Source organism: Ambystoma mexicanum, chromosome 4q (genome assembly GCF_040938575.1).
Source record: "Ambystoma mexicanum isolate Mex_15411 chromosome 4q, UKY_AmexF1_1, whole genome shotgun sequence".
In the NCBI taxonomy this organism is placed as follows: Eukaryota; Metazoa; Chordata; class Amphibia; order Caudata; family Ambystomatidae; genus Ambystoma; species Ambystoma mexicanum.
This window is the reverse complement of record NC_090928.1, coordinates 880,564,200-880,586,724: the sequence shown is the minus strand read 5'-3', so window position 1 is coordinate 880,586,724 and position 22,525 is coordinate 880,564,200. Positions and strand designations below refer to the sequence as shown.

The window sequence follows — 22,525 nt, the reverse complement described above, 5'->3', positions numbered from 1 at the left end:
AAAGAAGGAATAAACAGGGGTGCCATGCCATACCCCCAACACAGAGATGGAAGGGGAGACTGGAGTGCCCACTCGCTGATTAAGGAAATTGCGCCTAATGAAACCCCACTCTTCCCTGCTCTTCACCAACAAAGGGTCATGGAAGAATGGGAGGGTTGTGGGGTGCATTCAAAGGCCCCAAACAAAAGTCCCTTTCACATTAACAGCAGGATTTTAAACACTGAAACAAAAACAGCTTGGCCTTGTTTTTTATTCAAATAAAATTAAAGAGCCATGTGGAAGAGGGGCCTACCTGTCATTATTAAAGGAAAATCAGGATTTTAATTTACAAAAGATGGAGGAATCAAAGATCCCTTTCACATGCAAAAACAGGAGTTTTAAACAGTGACACACAAATGGCTTGCACAGGTGTGTGCAAATAAAAACAGTTTAAATATGAAAATATATCACTGCTCACAAAAAATGGCAGGGAAACGACATGATTTGTGGGTTGACAAAAAACAAGGCATGTTATGTTTCATATATAAAACGCTGGTGACATTTGAAAGCCACTTTGTTTTCACAGACAAATGTCAGCCCAAGACAAACCCTTTTGCTGGTTGTGGGAAACTTCAGAAAGAAATCTCCCACTCCCAGTCGGGATGATACATCTCCCATTTAATTACCAACTGCAATAACGTGTCCTGCTAAAGGTGTCGAAATACTCTGTTCTCCAGACCTGCTGACACTGAAGGCATTGACTGCAGGAGAAGTTCCCCTTGGCTGGAGCCTGACAAATATGTGTGAAAATGAGGATGACAACATCAAAGAGTAAGCTTCCAACACAAAGAGACTGGTAAAAAAATAAAACTCTGGGTACAGGCTGACCCAGTCAAAACAAATGGCCGGAAGGCAGGAACATGGCCATTTGGCCCACATGAAGATGTACAATTAACTTAAAATGACTATTATCATTTAGGCCTTTTTCTCAGCAGCCTTAAACCATACTGATTTCATTTATGTACCATTTTGTATGTAATCGGCAGGTGATTTTGGAGATACAAAGTCATCCAACTGCGACTCAGGGAACTGTAGTGGCCAGTTAAACTAGGTTTCTGGCTGATGTGAACATGTTCCAAATGTGAGAGTTGGTGAGCGGTGGAGAATAAAATTAGGGATATGGGTAATAACTTACATATTCATAACAGTTATGCTTTTTATGGAAACGGCAGAAAGGTGCCACATGGCCGTGCTACATGGTACTGACTTGGTGGTCGGCTTATCTAATTCCCCATGATTAGCTGAATCAGAAAATATGTGTAGTATAGCAGTTGCTTGTAAAATTATTAAGTTGTGATACATAACTAGTTTTTGCCAAAAATGTGAAAGGAGAACAAATGGTGATTACAAATGGTAATTTACATATGCTGCTGCAGACCCCAAAACTAATCCTGACTTGGAGACTGGGTTTGAGAGGAGTGAGAAGGATAGCTCTCCAATCCTAGTTGCAGGAATTATTGCAGGGCACCCCCTCCCAAGATTGTAAAATTGGTGATATCATCGCTGCTATATAAGGGGGACTGCACTAGGAGGGGACCCACGGGAACAGGAGACATACACAGAGATACAGAGGGCTGCTGAAATGTACCATGTGACAGCTCAAAGGAAACACCAGAGGAGATTTCTGAGAGTGCATCTGGGTGGAGCGGTCTATTTCTAGGAAGACCTCAAAGCTGACTGGGTGCTATAGTGGAGAGCAGGAGGCCATCTTTGAGAGTGAGTGACCAGATCCCTACCCCATCTTTCCAGAGTGTCCTGAGATGCAGCTGGCTTTCCTGAACTGTAAACAGAGGCGTTCTACGTAAGTAGAACCGATCCCTGGGAAACCAAAAGGTGGGGGAGTCCGCTTGCCTTGAATCTGTGCCCCCTATATTAGGCAGGGTGGAGGCAAAACTGTGTAGATCTGTAGCCTATTTAACTAAAAATAAATATTTAATTAATTCCACATTTGGCAGAACACTAGGAGTGAAGTTTGTTAAAATTGAAAATTAACAAAGCTCACTTTCCAGTGTGCACTGAAAATTGTAGCCTATAATTTAATTGGGTAATCCTTTTTTCCTGCTGACCCTGACTTCTTTAAGGAAGAGGGGTGTGTTTGTTCTTAAATCAGTTCAACCATTTTATCCAGTTTACCCAACGGAGGCCTTTCAGTGGGGTGGGGGGGGTCTGAAATCCAAAATTCCCCAAATCATTCCAATTTTTCTGTCTGACCTCCACAACACAGACCAACGTAGGGGGTCTGAAAAACAAATCATTACATCACCCTGTGTTTATTTTAAACCAAACGTGTGGGCAAATTAATAATTGCCCTGTGTATTTGTACCAATCTTGAAATCCTACTGCTAGCCTTTTAATCCCACAGGAAAATCAAAATCGCACAACATTACATGACTATTGCTTTCGTTATTGATCAGTGTAATTATTTCTTGAACTGAAATTTGCAGAAAGTGCAGAATTGTGATTGTGTTCTTTTCAACTCACTTTTGTGGTTTATTTATGCTGAGAGAAGTTGATTGTGTTGGGCCATGGATAAAGTAGTGTTTGACATTTTTGTGCTAATTTCTATTACTTTTATTTAAATAAATACCAATATATTCCCCGTACACCGGCCTGGTTTTTGGTTCATTGTTAGCTCAGGGGGGGGGGGAAGATCCAAGGGGCATGATATGTGCTTGAAGTATGGCTGAAGAATAGAATATTTGAAATAGTTTGTTGTGTGAAACCTTGAGTGTGGGGGGAAGGAACTCGCTGTGTTGAGGGTGACCTCTCAATAAACCGTTACACCAGTCACATTGGAGCATTTGGATATTAGTTTTAGTAAATATCACCAATATTAGTCTTCTTTCTTATAGAGCTTTAGTCACATCCAGAGCCCTGATTCAGGATTACAATGCACAATGTGCATGCTCCATTAGTGTCACACTAGCAGGAATGCTGGTCCAGACACTGCAGAGACAGTCAAAATATGTGTAAATAACAATGTCACAGAAGTACATTTCTCTAAAAAAAAACACTTGAAGGGCATGAATAGAGCTGTAGATTGACATGCCTACTTTTTTTGTTGAGGTCCAATGTGCATCGTTTTATTATTTGTGCCATAAATAGGTAGAATGAGACTAAATGCACTTTGGAATGATAGTGGCTTTTCCTAACTTCTACCAAACATCTATTAACTTCTACCAAATATTAAATCTCCCCCATCAGGTCCTACATACATCTGATATATGTTCCTTTGTGAGGAATTATCCTGGGGCAGACAATATTTAGAAAAATACTTTGGCAAGCATTGGCCACGTACCATTTGGCCTTAGTGCCTTGGGATTCTAAATGGTCTGCTTATTCAATGTGCAAATAATGTTATTCGAGCATCATTGTACATGAATCATTCTAAGATATAAACCCGGGTATGTTGCTAAACCATATGTACAGGTTTTTTAAATCGTGTATGTTGAACCTTATCGAAATGCCTTTTAAATGATAGGAGAAATATATGATGTCCTGTTTTGTTTTTTTAAAACGTTCACAGGTAAAAGAGCTAGCCTAGGTATGGAAAGAACGTCGAGTCTTATTCCCGCCGTTCTATACAGCCCGCCATATTCTTCACAGTCACCACATTCAACATAGAAAGCGGCTCTGTTGATTTCTATGAATCCGCTTAAGAGCCATAACGATGGATTTCTTTAAATTCGTCACGCCCAAGTAACGCTCTTCCTCTACCACAAGCACAATCATAAAGCGTTCGTAAATTTCAATTGCTGAAGCTACATCACTGCAGAGCACATAGGAAACATAAATAGACCCATGTGAACATGGCGCCCGTTTTACCAGGAGACGCCGTTAGTAAATACTGCTGCCCTGAATCGGTATAAACGTTCCTATTTATTTCCGTGCCTGATGAATGTGCTACTCCAACTTACATATGCGTTTCTCTAATCACAGATTAATATCGAGTTTCCCCGTTTATGTTCATATTTTCGGGACAGCTTTTAAAATAGTCTGCTCCTACATATATATTTCATAAGTATGCCAGAGATGCCGGCTCCCTAATACAGTCTCCCCTTTAACAATGTTCAGAAGAGGAGGGATGTGATCATGTGATGCATTTGTGTTAGCCAAAACGGAGAAATGAAAAGCACATACAAACATACATAGTACAATACAAAACCTCCCCGAAGTGTACACGCTCACAGGCAAATTGACATTTGTTCGAGGTGGATATATCTGGATAGACAAAAAGAAAGACAGGGGTAACCTGCTCTTTCAACACATGACTGTCAAACCCACTATGACTGACAACTATTCTGATTAATCGGGACACACATATATATATATATATAGTATCTGGGTTATCGTTCGTCACATACGGAACTTTACTTTAGGAGTTAAATTGACTTCCCTGGAGGAAGCGATTGAAACTCCCATTCTCTACCCTCAAAAGGGCGCTTCTGCAATGAACATACGAACTGAAGAACCTTCTAGAAAACAAACTATGTGTTTCTTCGTGTACGGCAGAAACTGCAAGAAAGGGAGGCGTGGCGGGGATTCAAAAGCCTCGAACTAGAAGTAACCAACTCCCTGCATGGCCCGAAAACACGACTAACCACACATGCCTCTGCTTTCTTTGCTAGTACTACGTAGTTTCCGCCATCGTCCGTTCAAATTATTCAAGAATTCGTTGCACCTTGCCTGGGTGCTCGACACCCCTCTGCAGCCTCCTCCTTCGAGGATAAAAGGCTAGAGACTTCCTAGAACGCCAGCCAGCGACTGCCTGTAAACAACTTAATAAACATGAAAACGTGTTTTCAGATTTTTAGTCAGTATTAACAGGCGCGGCCTTCCCTTCGTAAATGTGCCTGAAATCAAAAGGCTGCTTTCACTGTACACATTTTAGTACAAATTCCATCACAGGCTGGGTGTCCCTTAAACTTTGTTGGATAAAAAATGCTTGATAACATCCTGCTCGATATTCTATGTTTAAACTGTTTTCTGAAACGCAATTGTGTGACATAAACAAACAGAAGAGGTGAACGCGCCTTACACTCTCATTAAAGGGCGCGAGAAAGGGGGCATGCCAAGCCTGCCCTTTGCCCTTCGAGAAACCGTGCCTTTTCCATCGCCGGAAAAGGCAAGACGCGGCGTAGGGCGCCATCTACCGGTGCACTGTATATTTCTGTATGTACTTAGACAAAACATGTACACTTGTGGGCATCTGTGTACATACGCCTAAGACACACAGCTTCATACGTCAATGCAAACAACTGCACTGCAGGGAACCTTGTGAAGCGTGTATCGTCTTTCAAGTTCATGAAACTTAAATTTAAAAATAATTTTAAAAAAGAACATTGAGTGCTTGGGCTCATATACCACGCTGGCTTTCTTCTGGTTCGAATATTGTAAAGGGAACATTCGGTTTAAATGGGATATTTACGTGGAATTTAGGCGAGCAATAATGACAATAATGAGAATGGCGAATGATCGATTGTATTGTGAGCGTAGACGGCTAATAAGTAGACACAGTGAGTGTGTAATATACTATCGCAGGAACATCTCGAACGCCAGGCATAGAACCCAGGGTCCTCCCGGTGAAACGGTATTATTTATTTATTTATTTATGATACTGTATTACATCAACCAGAATCAGCCGGGGCGGGTCCACGGCTTCGAGATGCGTTCGAAATCTGTAGAAAACGGCAGAGACGGGCTTTACACCACAGAGACATAAAGTGGGGGTGCCAGAATCGCATATTCAGGGGAAAGCCCACAGCCAAAATTAGAGACCCGCCTCCGTGTTCTAAAGTCCATTGAAGGTGACGTAAATGTTGTTTTCCGCAAAATATGCCAATAATAGTTATACTGGTTATGAAATACAGGCGACGCGCGAAAGAATAAGCATGACAGCTCTCTCAGGTGTGGGCAGTATAGCGTGCGTGTGTGTCTGCTCGCACGTGACGACCTTTGCCTGGCCTTTAGTGGACAGTGTAGAACCTCAGAATCTGGGCAAGGTTCCGAATGAGAAAACACATCCATATGTCAGTGGCTTCGCCGTCCTCGGGCACAGGGAAAGGCGAAACTGCGCGGCTCACGGTCCCAGAGCGTAGGAATACCTATTACCGCAGAGGAGGGGGGAGGCGGCCTTTTGCGCCGGTCTGATTTGCGGATCGAGGGGAGCATGGCTGCTGGTCCCGGTTCGTGCTGGGGAGGGTTGGGCAGGGCGGTATTGCCACGGTAGTGGCTTTGTGATGGTGGGCTCTAGTTCGGCTGTGGGAGAGGAAACATGGATAGCAATGCACCGATAGGTGTAGAGGCAACGCGCATTTGCGCGATGTAGGCCAGGGTTTGCGCTACTGCGCTTCTTCATCGTAGAATCTAACCAGCCTTCTCCACCTGCGCAAACATGTCTGAAATCCCACAATACGAGGGCACACGAGGACCCCCCCCCCCGAACCCCCCCTGTCACCCCCACTTAAGTGGGGCCCATGTGTCGCAAGTCTGCAGTTTCCTTTTTGTTTTGCTTCGCTTGAGTGAAATAACCCTTTGTTTTTCTCGAATCCTTCCATACATTCGCCTGGAACAATTTTCTGCTAGATTTGAAAATACTAATTGATTTGAAAGTAGTTTTGACCCCCGGGGAGAGCAGGGGCCGTGGGCGCCTGCTTCCAGCCACACACCCACACGCATGGGCAGGGCACCTCGCCCACCGTTGGCCCTTGTGTGGCTAGGTTCGCGCGGGGGCAGGATCCGCCATGGGCCTCTGTGCTGACACGGTGTGGAGGAAAAGCGAGAGCCGATCGGACGGAGATCGACCCCGGGCCCTCAGGGGCCTCTGGTGGCGGCCCGTTTCCACTCCGCGCAGAGGCCTTTTGCGGGAGCCCCTCCCATTCAGGCCGCGCTTCATTAGAAGTAACGAGTTGACATAAGGTAAACCTGCATTGAGGGGGGGCTGTGCGCCCAGTGTGGGGGGAAGCTTCATTAGTCATCGCTAACAAGGCGTGCAAATGCCTTGAGCGGGCCTCTTTCGTGTGCCCTTGGGACCCCCTTAGCAGGAAGCCCGCTTAATGAGGGTCACTAAAAGCGGCTGATAACATATTCAAATTTCCGTCTCACCAGGAACTTTTTTTTTTCTATCAGCGGGATGAAGTTGAAGCAACTTTGTGTTGTTTACCAGTCGCCAGCACGGTTGCTGGAAAGACCAGGCCCCATGCACGATTCACCCTCTGTTCCCCTCCCCCCTTTTAGCCCGGCTTGTTCGGGAACATTTCGGGTGCCTCAGCTTTGAGTGGCTGCCTGTCCGGCTCCCGATATAATTATATTTTTACAGGTTGAATGTGCTTAGAAGAAATGTCGACAACAATTCTCTGCGCTTCTGACAGAATTATTAAAGGCGGCGTGATGGCTTAATGACGCGTCAGTCATGCGGGGACTGCTGCGTGCTGTTAATATGTCAGCATCTGGGCTCGTTATCATTACACGAGCTATTCTCGTCACTTTACTTCCAGTGCGGTATTAAGTTGGGAGGTGGGTGTTTGTGTCGGTGGCTTCGGCTTATCTTCTCTGCCAGGCCTCAATTTCCAATTAATCGGGAGGCCGTGGAATATTGAATTTGCATGCAAGAGTCTGTTTCTGGGCGGGGCAATGGCCAATGCTCTTGGGTTAGATGCTGTGTGTGTACCGTGTCACCTTACTCTATTCTATGCAGGCACGAGGCCTTCCGAGGTGCGTCCACTCAGAGATACAACACGTGGCCAAGTCGCTAGATATGTCCAAATACGCTGTTCAAAGCTCCAGGAATCAATATGTTGACCATGTTGCTTGATTTTTCTACGTCCATTGCGACTTCTACTCATACATCTTTGCACCCGTAATCAAAGCTCTGTGCGGATAATATATCAGGTGGTTACTGTGATTATCTGCAAGTGTATCTGTCATTGCACGTGTCTCTGTGCAGGTAGCATCTCCGCCTGCTACTGTGTCTCCGCACGTTTCTCAGTGCGGATATTGTTTCCCTCTGTTACCGTATCTGAGTAATGTCTCTTGTGCGGACAATATATCCGCTGGTTACTGTGATTATCTGCAAGTGTATCTTTCATTGCACGTGTATCTGTGCAGGTCACATCTCCGTCTGCTACTGTGAGTGCCTCAGCAAGTCTCTCAATGCGCATATTGTATCCCTCTGTTACCGTACACGTGTTATGTCTCTGTGTGGACAATATATCCGCTGGTTACTGTGATTATCTGCAAGTGTATCTTTCAGTGCACGTGTCTCTGTGAAGGTAGCATTTCCGTCTGCTACTGTGTCTCCGCACGTCTCTCAGTGCGGATATTGTATCCCTCTGTTACCGTATCTGTGTATGTCTCTGTGCGGACAATATATAAGCTGGTTACTGTGATTATCTGCAAGTGTATCTTTCATTGCACGTGTCTCTGTGCAGGTAGCATCCCCATCTGATACTGTGAGTGTTTCCGCACGTCTTTCAATACGGATATTGTCCCCCTCTTACCGTATATGTGTTATGGCTCTGTGCGGACAATATATTCGCTGGTTACTGTGACTATCTGCAAGTGTATCTTTCAGTGCACGTGTCTCTGTGCAGGTAGCATCTCCGTCTGCTACTGTGTCTCCACACGTCTCTCGGTGCGGATATTATATCCCTCTGTTAGCGTATCTGTGTATGTCTCTGTGCCGATAATATATCAGCCGGTTACTGTGATTATCTAGGAATGTTTTGTTTCTGCTTGTATTACATGTATGGACGTGGCTTTGGGCGTGCGGATAGCCCAACCGTCCAATGCTGTATATGTGCACCTCTCTCAGTGGACAGTGTGTACACCTGTGACCGCGAGTATCTGTGTAGGTATAACTGTGTGGATAGTATATCCGCTGGTTACTGTTTTTATCTGCAAACTTAACTTTCTGTATATTATATGTATGTGAGTGTCTCTGTGCTGATAACATATTAGCATAGATATTGATGCTATCTATATCTGTTTACATCTCTCAGTGCGGATATTGTGTCTGTCTGCTACATCTGTGCAGATAATGCATGCGCTGGTTACTGTGATTCAGGCTCGGACTGGCCTATAGGGCAACAGGGCAATGCCCGAACCAAAAACGCAAAAAGTTCTCGCATGGACCAGTTGTTCGGCCAATGTGGGCCAGTTTGATGAGTTTCTTCACCATGCGGGAAGTAGTTTTGACCAGTGTTTATGCACAATTTGCATCCCATTTTATCAAAACCTCCCCCGTGGGTACTGTTCAACTAGTCTGTCGCAAAAAGAATGGGGCAGTTTTTCATTCGTGCCCAAGACAATTATATGCCCCAGCCCGACTCTTCTGTGATTATCTGCGAATATATCTTTCTGCTGCTATTATATCTATGAATATGACGGTGCTGATAGGATATCCCTCTGGTACTCTGCCTATGTCTCAGTGCGGATATCGCACACGTCTGTTGCTGTATCGCTTGTACGTCTCTCAGTGCAGATAGTGTATCCGTCTCTTACTGCAAATGTCAGTGTGCGTAGTACTGTGAGGATATATTATCCGCCTGTTACTGCAAGTATCTGTACACATAGCTATCAAATTATAATCAAGCAATGATTTTACAGTATGCCGTTAGACACGCTCAGCCCCAAATACACCCGAACGCCATGTGTAGGAGGCATGGCGAAGCTCACCTTGGCAAAGCATTATCGCGCACATGCACCAGCTGTGCGTGTGCTGTTCGGGGCAAGGCCAGGCAGACCCCGTCCGCGGTGGCCGGTGTGGCCTTTGGCCTTGGTCGCGCCGCAATAGGTGAGCGCCCCGGCAGAGTGAATGCACTCGGAGTGGCGGCGCTTCCAGGACGGCTTCGCGAAGTCCCGTCCAGAAATCCAGATCAGACGGGGCGCTCGCCGGCACGCGGGGCATGGCACAGCCGCCAGCCACAGTGGAGACCACACACCTGCCGCACCGCGCACCCGGAGGAACAGGCCAGAACTGGGCGGCCTTGGCAGTGGCACTCTCGGGCAGTCCAACAACCCTCGCCCGGCTTTATTTTCAGCGGGCGTTCATTTCCAAGCATGTGCTGGAAAACAAAAGTCAGCAGCGACGTAAAAAGTAAAAACACCCACATTGACTAGTATAGACGAACTCACTGCCCTACACAATACATCTATATGGACCCCCCAATAATCTATACCAAAAGCAGAGCAACGGAGAAGCCGGCGGCAGCAGCTGAGCGCAGCGTTCAATAGGACACTTACAGGATCCGGAAAGGATTTCCGAGGTCCGGGGCGCCCGGCGTCCCCGTCCTCCTCCTCCTCCTCCTCCTGTGGGCCGTCTCTGCTGGACGTGACTCGCTGCCCAGTCCCTGCGCGCCCTGGCCCGCCGCCTCCGACCCCTGCACGGCTCCGGCGATGTGTGGAGCGGGCAGCAGAGTCGGGGAGCCGGATTACCCCCTTGCAGGGACAGCCCCCAGCCGCCAGCTGCAGTCTTTAAAAGTCATTTACACCCTGGCCTCGGCTCAGAAAGATGGAGCGTCGACAATTATCTGCTCGCAAGTCTAAGGGCTTGAGAATGTGTCCCTAACAGGCTTAGGAAGGGCCGCCTGCAACCGAAGGCAGAGTTGCCTGTACAGGCTCCGCAGCGCGAAGAACAAGACACACGTTGCACATCTGAGATGGAAATCACTCGCAATCGTCGCCGGAACGCCCTTTCAGGGAACCGAAGGCCTCGGATTCACGGGAGAGCTTCCAGTCACTGTAGCACAGAGGCCCATGCCGTATTCAGTGGACCAGATGAGCGCTCTAAAGCGCCAAGAGGCGTAGGGCCTGGTTCACAGCGCGTTTTTTTTCTTTCATGGGTACAATTCTTTGTAAATCAAGGACATGGTTTTTGCCGAACTCTGACGCCATACCAGAGCAGGGCATAACGCCTGCTTACATCTTAAATGCTTACAGAGGCAACTCGCCCAGGTGGCTCGGCTCTGGTGACTCGGCTAACGTTCTGCAGCACAACTTACAAATCATACACCAAATATGGGATATGATTATTCATATTCAGGGTATAGCCCGTCCGCGGCCTTCCAACCACAGGTCTTCGCCAGCGCATGGGTGCAGTAAATTCCCGGGATGAAACATGATCACCATGCTCTCTCTCTCTATATTTATATATACTGCGCAGTAGACTCGGAGGTGAGCATGGACCCCATAACCCCCCCCCACCCCCCACCAGGAAGTGGTGTAGCGGTGTTGATGACAGTTTAGTGGAAATGCGATGCGCGCCCTGATTCGCGGAGTTCTTTCCGGACCATCAGGCGCCCATTGCAGCCATTCCCCCTCCACTTGGGATTATTTCCCCAGGAGCGCCCCCTTCCCCTGAAAGGATCGCACACGGTTCCGGAGAGCGGCCCGAGGAGACCCGCCACCAATAGCCGTCATTACCGCCCTTCCCGGCGGCCGAGTCACGCCACGTTTTCGCCTTTTAATTGTCGTATCTCTTTTCCCGGCCTATTGAGGCCGGAATGTAATTCGGGCTCCGTGCATCGGCGCTAGAGCTGCATCGGAATGCAGAAAAGACTGTTTTTTTAAGTTTCTGAATTCCTGTTTGAATTTTTTTTCTTCTTCTTCTAGGAAGGCGGCTTAGGATAATTATTTCAGCGTTATTGAAGGCAGATTAGTTCAGGTCTGGACGCTGCATTTCAATACGTGTTGTACATGGCCGTACAATGCGGCCATTGTTTGCCACTGTGTGTGAACCCATTGAAAACATACACTTTTTAACACCCAGCAAAGTCCTCTCTAAATATACATAGTGCGGCTGGAAAGGCGCTCCTGACCCGTGCAAATCCCTTGATATCACCCCCCTACCACCCCCCCCCCCGACCCCCCCCCCCCCGCAGCGTCAGTAGCTCAACAAAAGAACCGCCAGCTCCTAGGGCCGATTACAGCTCCTTAAGAGCAGCGTCTCCCCCAACACCTAGCGCTGCACGGAGGCCAAGTCCAGCGGCAGCGCCAGCCTGGGGACGCCCGGGGCCTCCTCGCGCGTGCACTCCTACTGTGTGTGTACACATTCATAGTTCACTCAAGCATTCGGGGTTCAGGGTTGCACGAGTCCAGCTGAAAAGCGAACCCTCCCTGGACACATGGTCCAAGAAAGGTTCCGAAATTCAAGTCGCCTGCTTGCTTCCAGGCGCAAGTGGGTCGGTCAAACGAATACCATTTATTGGAAGCTAGAAGCCAGCAGCTGAGCGAGCGTGCGCTGGAGCCCGAGTGTGGGGGGTGGGAGAGGGGTGGGCAGAGTGATAAGGGAGGCCCTGGGATGGAGGAGAGAGTGCGGCGGAGCTGCAAGTGAGACATCAGAGAAAGATCAACAATGTCAGACTCACTGGTGGCCTGGCGAGGCATGGGCAGCCGGGGGCACGGAGGGGTTAAACTAAACAACACGGGGGCGTGGGCTTCCGGAAGCGCGTCCCAGACGCAGTCCGGGGGTGTTTGTAAACTCCCTCTGCAGGTATGGACGCCGGGCAGCGACGAGAGGGGTTTGCAGCCCGCCAGCCCCCTAGGATCCGCGGCGCCGGGGTCGCCGGCTGCAGGGGGGCTGCTCCAATGATCTCATCGCCCCTTTCTTCCCGGCACTATTAGTGCTCAGATGGGCAGAATGAAGTGAAGCTACGTGCACATCATGTGTAAACTGCCTCAGCCAGAAGGCCTTTATCCGAGCGTGTACCCCCCCCCCCCCACACCCACCCTGTCACAGACCCCCGCCTCGCCCCTAACTCTAACAAGCCTCCTTAAGATCGCGATCATATCCCACCCTCTAATTGCTCATCCCATTGAAAAAGCAATGCGTGTGCGCCCCGCCATATCCGCGCCCCGCCATCCCCGGGTGCAAGGGGAGCCCTGTGCAAGCAGGAGATAAAATAAGCCATACCGACAAAAAAAAAAAGCAAGCGCCCTCCTCCGCCCGCACGCCCCCCTCCTCCCTCCCCCTGCTCCTGGGCCCGAGCGGTAACAGCCTCTTACGTACGAGGCCATGATTGGCACGCCTGACAGTGATTGGCAGCGCAGCCATGGCAACCCCACAACGACACCGGGAAGACCAATAGAAAAGCGAAACAAAATGTTTCAATGCTGCACTCACGGCGGATTTAGGGGAGATATCATGAGGCTGTTGTCATTAGGCGATTGCCAGTTGAATCGCTGAAATCTCGCCTGCCCCTCGTTGGCTGCTTTTTTGTGTGTGTGTTGCATTGTGCTTTTTCCTCCCTGGTTATTGCTCCTCTCTCAGGTCATTCCCATGGTTTTCAGGTCTCCTCTAGAGCTCTATCCCACCCATTTCTTCTTGCCAAACTTCCCGGACCGCTCCTCGCTGCTCCTGGCCGGCGGCAGTGGAGGCGGTGGAGGCGTCGGAGGTGGAGGAGGTGGAGGCGGCGGAGGTGGAGGCTCCCGGGCCCCGGAAGAGCTGTCCATGTTCCAGCTGCCCACCCTGAACTTCTCCCCGGAGCAGGTGGCCAGCGTGTGCGAGACGCTGGAGGAGACGGGGGACATCGAGCGGCTGGGCCGCTTCCTGTGGTCGCTGCCCGTGGCGCCCGGGGCGTGCGAGGCCATCAACAAGCACGAGTCCATCCTGCGCGCCCGTGCCGTGGTGGCCTTCCACACGGGCAGCTTCCGCGACCTCTACCACATCCTGGAGAACCACAAGTTCACCAAGGAGTCGCACGGCAAGCTGCAGGCCATGTGGCTGGAGGCGCACTACCAAGAGGCGGAGAAGCTGCGCGGCCGGCCCCTGGGGCCCGTGGACAAGTACCGCGTGCGCAAGAAGTTCCCGCTGCCCCGCACCATCTGGGACGGCGAGCAGAAGACGCACTGCTTCAAGGAGCGGACGCGCAGCCTGCTGCGGGAGTGGTACCTCCAGGACCCCTACCCCAACCCCAGCAAGAAGCGCGAGCTGGCCCAGGCCACCGGCCTCACCCCCACGCAGGTGGGCAACTGGTTCAAGAACCGGCGGCAACGGGACCGGGCGGCTGCGGCCAAGAACAGGTATGTGTCCGCAGCGTACTGCAGCGAAGCCAGGGCTCCGCGGGGCCAGATATCCGCGGAAAACCGGGGCTGCTCTGGGGGGTAGGAGTAGAGGGGACAGAGCCCTCACTGTGCAGACAAGCAGGCTCACTCTCCCCCAAAGACTGACAGCACATAGCGGGCGTGCCAGCCTCTCCACTTAAAAGACTAGATCGCATTAATGGTGTGAAAATATTGATATGTCGTAACTCTAATAAATTGAGGCTCGCTAGACAGTTATTCCATTCAATGAAAGTCTTTGGATAAATAAAGGTGCGCCTTCTTGTGTGTTCTCATAATTTAAAACAACAAATCCGCTTAGATTGCTTTTTTAATATTTGTACAGCAGTGTATGCTGCAGGTAAATAAATAATTTTAAAAAACACAATATAGCACGTGCTCTCAATTCTGACATTGAGCCAGAGAAGTTGGAGCGAACTTTGCCAAAGCAGCACATGAAACGGGGCTACACAAATATAAAAGAACCCCCCCCCCCAGCGCCCATTTCATCATAATTAAATGTGAATGTTTCCCTCCTCAACTTTATTTGCAATTATTGCATTCCGAGCTGAACAGGACCTGGCATCCGCGCGCCCCCTCGGCGTGTGCCCTGGCGCAGCCACACGTCTGCCGGTTGCAGTCCAGGGGGACCGTGAAAAGTGGAGTGTATTGAAACTTTCGCGTCTGTGCTGTTGTCTTTTCACAGCATCGGGCGATTTCGGTCTCACAGAAAAAAGTTGCCTTGTTTACACTCACGAACAGATCAGTTTCACGCTCATTTCTCGCCTATTAGTTTTACCCAAGAGAGCTCTCTACTGTTCGTAATGAAATGTTAAATAGATTTGTGCAATTTGCGTGCGTACATTTTTGCCTGGACGCTGGAAATAGAGCAGACTATTGTGGCCAGTTTATCGTTCTAGTTTCCCGGCTCAACTGCAGGCAGTAATTAAAAGAGATTTCCCAAACAATGTTTTCCTAATTAATTAGCACAGCGGGACTGTAAACAAACGTGTTCCCATTGTTTGACAAATTAACCCCCTGAGATTGACAGATCGCTAATTTAAAAAGAAGAAAAAAACACAGGATCAGCCGTGTATACAGAGGTGGTGTGTACTGTATTTAGTAAACAGCGCCGCTTGCATATTGGGGACTCTATACGCGCACAACCATTCTTCTAAACCCAGCGTTATATTGGGGACCGTAACCACGTCTCTCCACATCGTTTTTTTTTATACAGACATGTAAGCATAGGTACACGGGTGCGTATGGACTGCCCTGTGCACAAATACAACGTGTACTCCAATTATAAACAAATACAGCAATATGGTCGGGTACGATTGTGGACTGTGAGGCCCTGATTTACTGAAAGATTAGACTGAAAGCGGGTGAGAGCGAGGCGAGTAGCTCTGAGCCGACTGCTCAGATTTAAATGCACCTTTCGGTCACCTGAAAAGCTTTCCCAAACACAAGTGCCTATCGTTTGAAAAGTTTTGCCAAAGTTAATTGGCGATCACTTTAAGGGCTTTGTCCGAGCTTTTTCAGTAACAATCTACTGGCATAAAAAAAAATATATATATTTTAAGAAGAACTAAAACCAACGTGAGAGCGGGTGTGAGTGCGCATGAGGGCCAACCCACCGCGCGGCTTGCATCTGCGTTGAAATAGTTGCATATTTTGCTTGGATGTGCTGCCATGCTTGCTTTTTTGTGCATGGTGCGTCTGGCCGCAGAATGCACGCTGTTTGCGCCGTGTGTGTGTTCGGTGTGAAATGTCAACACGGTGACAGTTTGGTTAGGCCCAGAAATCCCAGGAGCCGCCTGTAAGCAGACGCCGAGCACTGTTTACGGTAATTACTGCAGGCCCACGAAGCGAGCAAAACCCACACCGGGGGTCCCCGGCTCGTGTGTCTCGCTGGGGGGACCTCTGCTCGTGAGAAGGGTGGGGGGGCGGCGCGCGGGAAGGTGCGGGGGAGGCCCGGTGGGCGCTTCTGCGAGAGGGCAAGGGGCACATTGTGGGCTGCTGTGGAGGGGCATGGCTGCTGGGCATGTCACTGGCAGAATCCAGGTGGCGGTGCACGCCGGGTGCAGGGCACAGCGGGGGAGTGCGTTTTTTACTTTGTAGGCGGCTGAACAGCATGGCTTCCGCGTCTCTCAAACACCCGGGCCACACGCGGGTGCTGTGTCCCCCGTCCCAGTGGCTCTTTGCTGCAGGTGGCAGGCTTTGAGATGGTTCGCCGTGTGGGTTGGCTCAGAATTTAGCCGGGGTAGCCATAGGGAAATAAGGCTGCCGCTGCAGGGTATAGCGCCCTTGTCCTGTTTTTGCCCTCTGCCATTTAATTGCCAGGGTGGTATGTGGCCCAACACACTTTGTTCTAGTGTGTGAGGGACCACTCCGTTTTTGTTGTTTCTGTACCCTGTGCTTCACATGTTGTGTGCGTGCTGTGACCCTCCAGGGTCTGTTTGGGCATTCGGTGCCTGTTACATTATTTGTTGCTGTGCGTGGTGGTGCATTGCTGCCGTTTAAGACCTTTCCCCATGTATAACAAAGAGTCGGTATCTTCTGGGGTCTGTTTGGGCATTCGGTGTCTGCTAGGTTCGTTGTCGCTGTGAGTGTTGGTGCAATACTGCAGTTTAGCACCTTTCCCATGTATAATGGCAAGCGGTATCTGCTAGGGCGTGAGGGTCCACTCCGGTTTAGTGGAGTCTCCCTGTTCTTGAAATGTTATCTATGTGTTGTGACCCGCAGTCTGTCAGGTTAGTTTTTGCTGTGTGTGTTGGTGCATTGCTGCAGTTTAGGACCTTTCCTGTGTATAATGGCGAGCAGGTATCTGCTAGGGTGTGCTTGGGCATTCGGTGTCTGTCAGGCTAGGGATTGCTGCGTGTGTTGGTGCATTGCTGCAGTTTAGGACTTTTCTTGTGTATAATGGCGAGCCGGTATCTGCTAGGGTGTGCTTGGGCATTCAGTGTCTGTCAGGCTAGTTGTTGCACTGTGTGTTGGTGCATTGCTGCAGTTTAGGACCTTTCCTGTGTACAATGGCGAGCAGGTATCTGCTAGGGTGTGCTTGGGCATTCGGTGTCTGTCAGGCTAGGGATTGCTGCATGTGTTGGTGCATTGCTGCAGTTTAGGACTTTTCTTGTGTATAATGGCGAGCCGGTATCTGCTAGGGTGTGCTTGGGCATTCGGTGTCTGTCAGGCTAGTTGTTGCACTGTGTGTTGGTGCATTGCTGCAGTTTAGGACCTTTCCTGTGTACAATGGCGAGCAGGTATCTGCTAGGGTGTGCTTGGGCATTCGGTGTCTGTCAGGCTAGGGATTGCTGCGTGTGTTGGTGCATTGCTGCCGTTTAGGACTTTTCTTGTGTATAATGGCGAGCTGGTATCCGCTAGGATGTGCTTGGGCATTTGGTGTCTGTCAGGTTAGTTTTTGCTGTGTGTGTTGGTGCATTGCTGCAGTTTAGGACCTTTCCTGTGTATAATGGCGAGCCGGTATCTGCTGTGGTGTGCTTGGGCATTCGGTGTCTGTCAGGCTAGGGATTGCTGTGTGTGTTGGTGCATTGCTGCAGTTTAGGACCTTTCCTGTTTATAATGGCGAGCCGGTATCTGCTGTGGTGTGCTTGGGCATTCGGTGTCTGTCAGGCTAGGGATTGCTGCGTGTGTTGGTGCATTGCCGCAGTTTAGGACTTTTCTTGTGTATAATGGCGAGCCGTTATTGGGCATTTGGTGTCTGTCGGGTTAGTTGTTGCTGTGTGTGTTGGTGCATTGCTGCAGTTTAGGACCTTTCCTGTGTATAATGGCGAGCCGGTATCTTTTAGGGTGTGTTTGGGCATTTGGTGTCTGTCGGGTTAGTTGTTGCTGTGTGTGTTGGTGCATTGCTGCAGTTTAGGACATGTCCTGTGTATAATGGCGAGCAGGTATCTGCTAGGGTGTGTTTGCGTGTCGCTACGCTGTGGATGTGCGGTTTGACTGTGGAGGTAATAACGTGCACTTGCTGTTGGGTGACTCCTGGCAGATGATGCAGCCTTGCCATGCCAGCTCTGTTACTTTTCCCTGCGGACCCCAACAGCCGACCTGACCTTGTCCCTATGTTTCCCTCTTCTTCAGGCTCCAGCACCAAGCGATCGGACAGAGCGGACTGCGCTCCTTGACAGACCCAGGCTGCCCGACGCACAGCTCGGCCGAGTCTCCGTCCACGGCGGCCGCCAGCCCCACCACCAGCGTCTCCAGCATGGCCGAGAGGGCGGACACGGGCACCTCCATCCTCTCGGTCACCTCCAGCGACGAGTCAGAGTGTGAGGTATGATCCGGGCCGGGCCCAGACAGACACGGCAAACCCCAGCCCAGGCTGCTGGGAAGAGACTCGACAGCCGCCGCACTGGCCCTGAACTTGGAGACAGACTCCTGGGGGGGAAAGTGACAATTTGCACTATTAGAGGACAAAACTTCTCCCCCCCGCGCCTTCCACGGACGCTGCCCCACTTGCATGATAATACAAAGATTGGTTTCTGGGGCACACGTATTCCAGCCCAGCTCCGTTCCGACTTTCCAGCAGAGAACTCCACAAAGAGGGAGATCAGGACTGTTTTTATCGGCTCGCTGTTTTTTTCTCCTCTCTCTGTTTAGTCCGAGTGATGGTCAAGCAAGATGCAATCTCCCCTTTCTTGTTCTTTTGGTTCAGCAGACAATCATTTTATTCGTAAGCACCTTTTTTCTACACTTCCGTCACTGCCTGTGTGGGTACTGGTCAATGTGGAAAAGGAAAAGTTTATGACTGTAAACAGATTTTTATTTTTATTTCAAAATTTTATATGAATTATGTATATCTCAAATGATTGCGGTCATTTACTAATTTGTAATATATGTGTAGATAGGCTTGTAAATGGACGTCGCCGGCCCCTAATTTACTGTCGCCCCTCCTCGCCATCTTTGGACCCCCCCCCCACCATGTTCTAAGTCTCCGATTCCCCTGCACCCCCCCTGTTTCCTTGTTTTGTGACAGCCCTTGTCTGCGTCGGGCCTGATTCACGGACACTTTTTATAATGGTGCAAAGCGCTCTGTGAATCAGGCCCACTTTCTCCCTTGCACGATTCCTCCTCCTCACGCGTTCTTCTTCCCTCCCCCTTCAGTGTCTCGCGCTCTCACCTGTCTCCCTATCTCTGCCCCCCCCACTCTCTACCTTAATCTATTCACATTTCACCCGCGCATATCACTTAGTAACGTCTTTTCTACGTGGGGGAGTCTTACTCACTTTCTCTATCTAACTGCCCCTTCTCTGTCCCACCCTTAGCTATCTTTCTATCATCACCCTTCCTTGCCCCACCCCCTTCTGGACTCGATGTTCCCGCACTTGGCTGCCAGGCCCCCCTCGCCTTCTCTGGGTTCTGAGAAGATCCCCCCCCCCCCCCCAGCCAGAGAAAGTTTAGGGTGCAGTCCTAGTCTCATTTTATGCAAACGCTATGCTGGGCATCTCATAGCAGCTTAGGGTTCTCCGCCCTAAGCCCTCCCCCCCTGGCGCTTACAATGCTTTCCTTTACTTGCGTGTTTATCTATATGTAAAAAAGAACTTTTTAAACGAAATACAGTGTTCCACTTTCATATCTTGCCAGCGCTCCTTGTGTGTTTCTTGATGTCTATCCGGGACACAGCATTTCTCGGCCTTCTCTCCTGTAGGGTGATGGGGACGATTGGGCGGGGCGGGGTGGGGGGTGGGGGTGTAAAAAGGTGGGGAGGGGGACAAGGCCTTGCCTGCCTGAGACAGGCTTGCGCTTTCGGCCAGGCGACTGGTCTGGCTGGCGCACCCGCCATGTCGTTTTGGAATTGCCTTGTACATAGAAAACGTGCTGTGTTTCTTCCCCGTATGTACAGCGGTGTGCAGTGCCGTGTTTGCTTCACAACCTGATGGACACCCGGGTGCAATTGTAACTCCCCCCACCGCCCCGTAACAGAAAACTATTTGTTTTTGGGGTACACAATCGTTCTCCCAAATGAGCCTTTCTTTCTGGACAGCGACCGTCGCCCTGCATCCGCCACCCACCTCGTCCCAATAGACCACGTCCCTGTTTCCGTGAAATCGCCCCGTCCTCTCCGGACCCACGGCCCCCCCACCCCCTCCCGAGCCACACGCACTTGTTTCAGGGGACATTAATTAAGCACTGCTTCCAAAGGGATATTTAGGCCTCTGCTGGTTTGTTTGTAGCTAAAAACTCAAACGGAAAAATAAGAAACCTCCGTACCCCTAATCAGTGCCGAGCCGGACCCTCGGATCCTAATACATTGCAATGCCCTGAACGGGGCCTTGATTTGCATGGCTAGCACAGTATTCGGCCGCAGCGCCTTCTCTCGGGTTTAAGTTCGCTTTGCCCCGGGCGCCTGAACGCGAGGTGACTCCAAAGGCTTGTCTTTACTTGAAAATACGATATTCCCGCCGATGGGGGCTGGGGCGAAACGTGCCAGGAATGTCTTCTCCAAAGCCCAACGATATGTTGTTTACGAGGTGTCTGTATTTATTTGGCCACTACAGCAGCCTGTCTGGGCTTCCAGGCGCTATATTGTCAGGAAGGACTTGTTCAGAGCAGGACGTTCCTGCAAGCGGCTGTCGAAAGGCAACTTCTCATTTAAAAGCCGGCTGAGAAGGCATTAAAACACGGCGCAGGATATTTTTAAAGGTAAAACAATACTTCACAGGCACCTTGTTGATCTCATTCATTTAGTGGGCTAACCTCACCTTTCTCTGCTAAGGTTAAGAGACTGGGCCACCGCTGTAAAATAAGCCAGACAAAATGTCCACCCGTTTTTTGTTTTTTGATTTTTTTTAGAGAGTGGCCTGTCAAATAAACGTAGGAATACCAGGTTAGCCAAACAAACAGTGCAGATATGTTTTAAAAGAGCATACACAACAGAGGCTCTTGGAACAATAATGAACACAAAAGTATGAAGAGAGTGCAATCAAGATATCATTGCATTGAGATAGGCTGGATTGTTTATTCTTGTTTTTTAAAAAAAAAAAAAAACAACAACAGGCTGTCCGGTAAAACAGAGCATTGTTAGGACTCCCAAACGCGCCGCGGTGTTATGAGGCTCTAAAGAGTAACATATTTTTAAACGTGCATCCAAAGTAACACACTGTTAGTATCACGGAGGAGGGGGAGGGCATGCAAACGATTAAAATACGCACAGGGCAGAAATCTAATTGCGTGCGCGTGCGAGTGTGTGCCTGCGTGCGCGCGCGTGTGCAGCACGCCATCGAGGGCCTGATTCACAGAGCATTTTCCAATGGAATTGAGCCATTATAAAAACGCGGCTGTGAATCAGGCCCCACGCACCTGATTCGCTCTTATTTCTCTCTATGTTGCTGACCGGAAAGGACCTTGAAATTAGGTGTTTTAAAGGGAACTCCTCCTCAGTACGTCCTCTTTGTTCGGCTACAGTCTCACACAAAAAGAGGCCGCGGAAGCCCGACAGCACTTCCCACCTTTTTTACTGTCCCACCCTCTCCCCACACCACACAGCTCCTTGAATAGAAAAAAAACTCGTTCCGTTTTAAAAAAAAATATTTAAATAATATATATATATATATATATATATATATATATATATATATATATATATATATATATATATATATATATATTGCTCAAGCAGGTGGCAAGATGAAGGTGTGTAAAGTACAAGGAATGACATGAGTTCTATTTCAGAGGTCACGGCCACTCCCATTTGTTGAAGCCAAGGAAATGCGTTTTAATTTATCCTTTTGTAAACGGTCTGCTATATTATATTTAGTCTAATTATTATTGTTATACCAAAGTCATCGGAAATGTTATTCCTGAATGACCCTGTGTTGGAATCTAATAAACAACATGCTATTTTTTAAGGGTGCTGTGCTTCTCCTATGTCTATGCCATGGGTGTGATGTGAATGGGCGTGGCGGGCACTCCGGGGCAGCCGCAGCGCCCCCTGCTGTGCCGGCGCTTGCTGCTTGCCAGGTGTGTCAGCAGCAATGTGATTGGGGCGTGCTGGGGAGAGTTTCTTGGTCCCGGGTGGTGCGGGGCACGGGCGTGCAGTGCAGTGTTTCTCTTCAGTGCGCGCCGGGTGTTCTCCTTCAGGGCCGATCTAGTCCAAGGAATGTGCATTGTTTCAGTTCTCGCGAGGCGTAGGGGTGGATTATAAAATCGCACTGGCAAGGAGATGTGTCTGATTGCAGACCAGGGGTCCTGGCTTCTGACCTCGGGAACTTGAGCCAGTGTGTGCCGCTAGTCACGGCTGTCTCCCCTAACAGCAGCTTGGCGTAGGCCAATATACATATATTCATAGCAATAGGAGGCACGATATAATTTCTAGTTTGACAACAGGGGAGCGCTCGGGCCCCCAGGTATGTCTTCCAGTGGGGTGGGGGTGGGGGGAGGGTTGGAGTCGCCCACCCCATCATTCAAAGTGCTGGGCTTGCTTTTGCACACG

General features: G+C 49.5%; 1 protein-coding gene and 1 long non-coding RNA gene across 3 annotated transcripts in view; one reads left to right on the top strand and one right to left on the bottom strand.

Moving 5' to 3' along the window:
* Positions 1 to 10,831, bottom strand: part of LOC138468053 (uncharacterized) — a 146,141-nt gene extending 135,310 nt beyond the window's left edge. Inside the window, exon 1 of one of the 2 annotated variants that reach the window (XR_011268190.1) lies at positions 10,282 to 10,831. This is a non-coding gene — a long non-coding RNA (uncharacterized lncRNA). The remainder of the gene's footprint in view (positions 1 to 10,281) is intronic. The other variant, XR_011268191.1, reaches the window with a different exon arrangement.
* Positions 10,832 to 12,349: 1,518 nt separating this feature from the next.
* Positions 12,350 to 19,666, top strand: SIX3 (SIX homeobox 3). The gene is made up of 2 exons (XM_069608449.1): positions 12,350 to 14,058; positions 18,175 to 19,666. The coding sequence occupies exons 1-2, from the start codon at positions 13,316 to 13,318 to the stop codon at positions 18,371 to 18,373; spliced, it is 942 nt and encodes a 313-aa protein (XP_069464550.1). The 5' UTR covers positions 12,350 to 13,315; the 3' UTR covers positions 18,374 to 19,666.
* Positions 19,667 to 22,525: the final 2,859 nt, after the last annotated feature.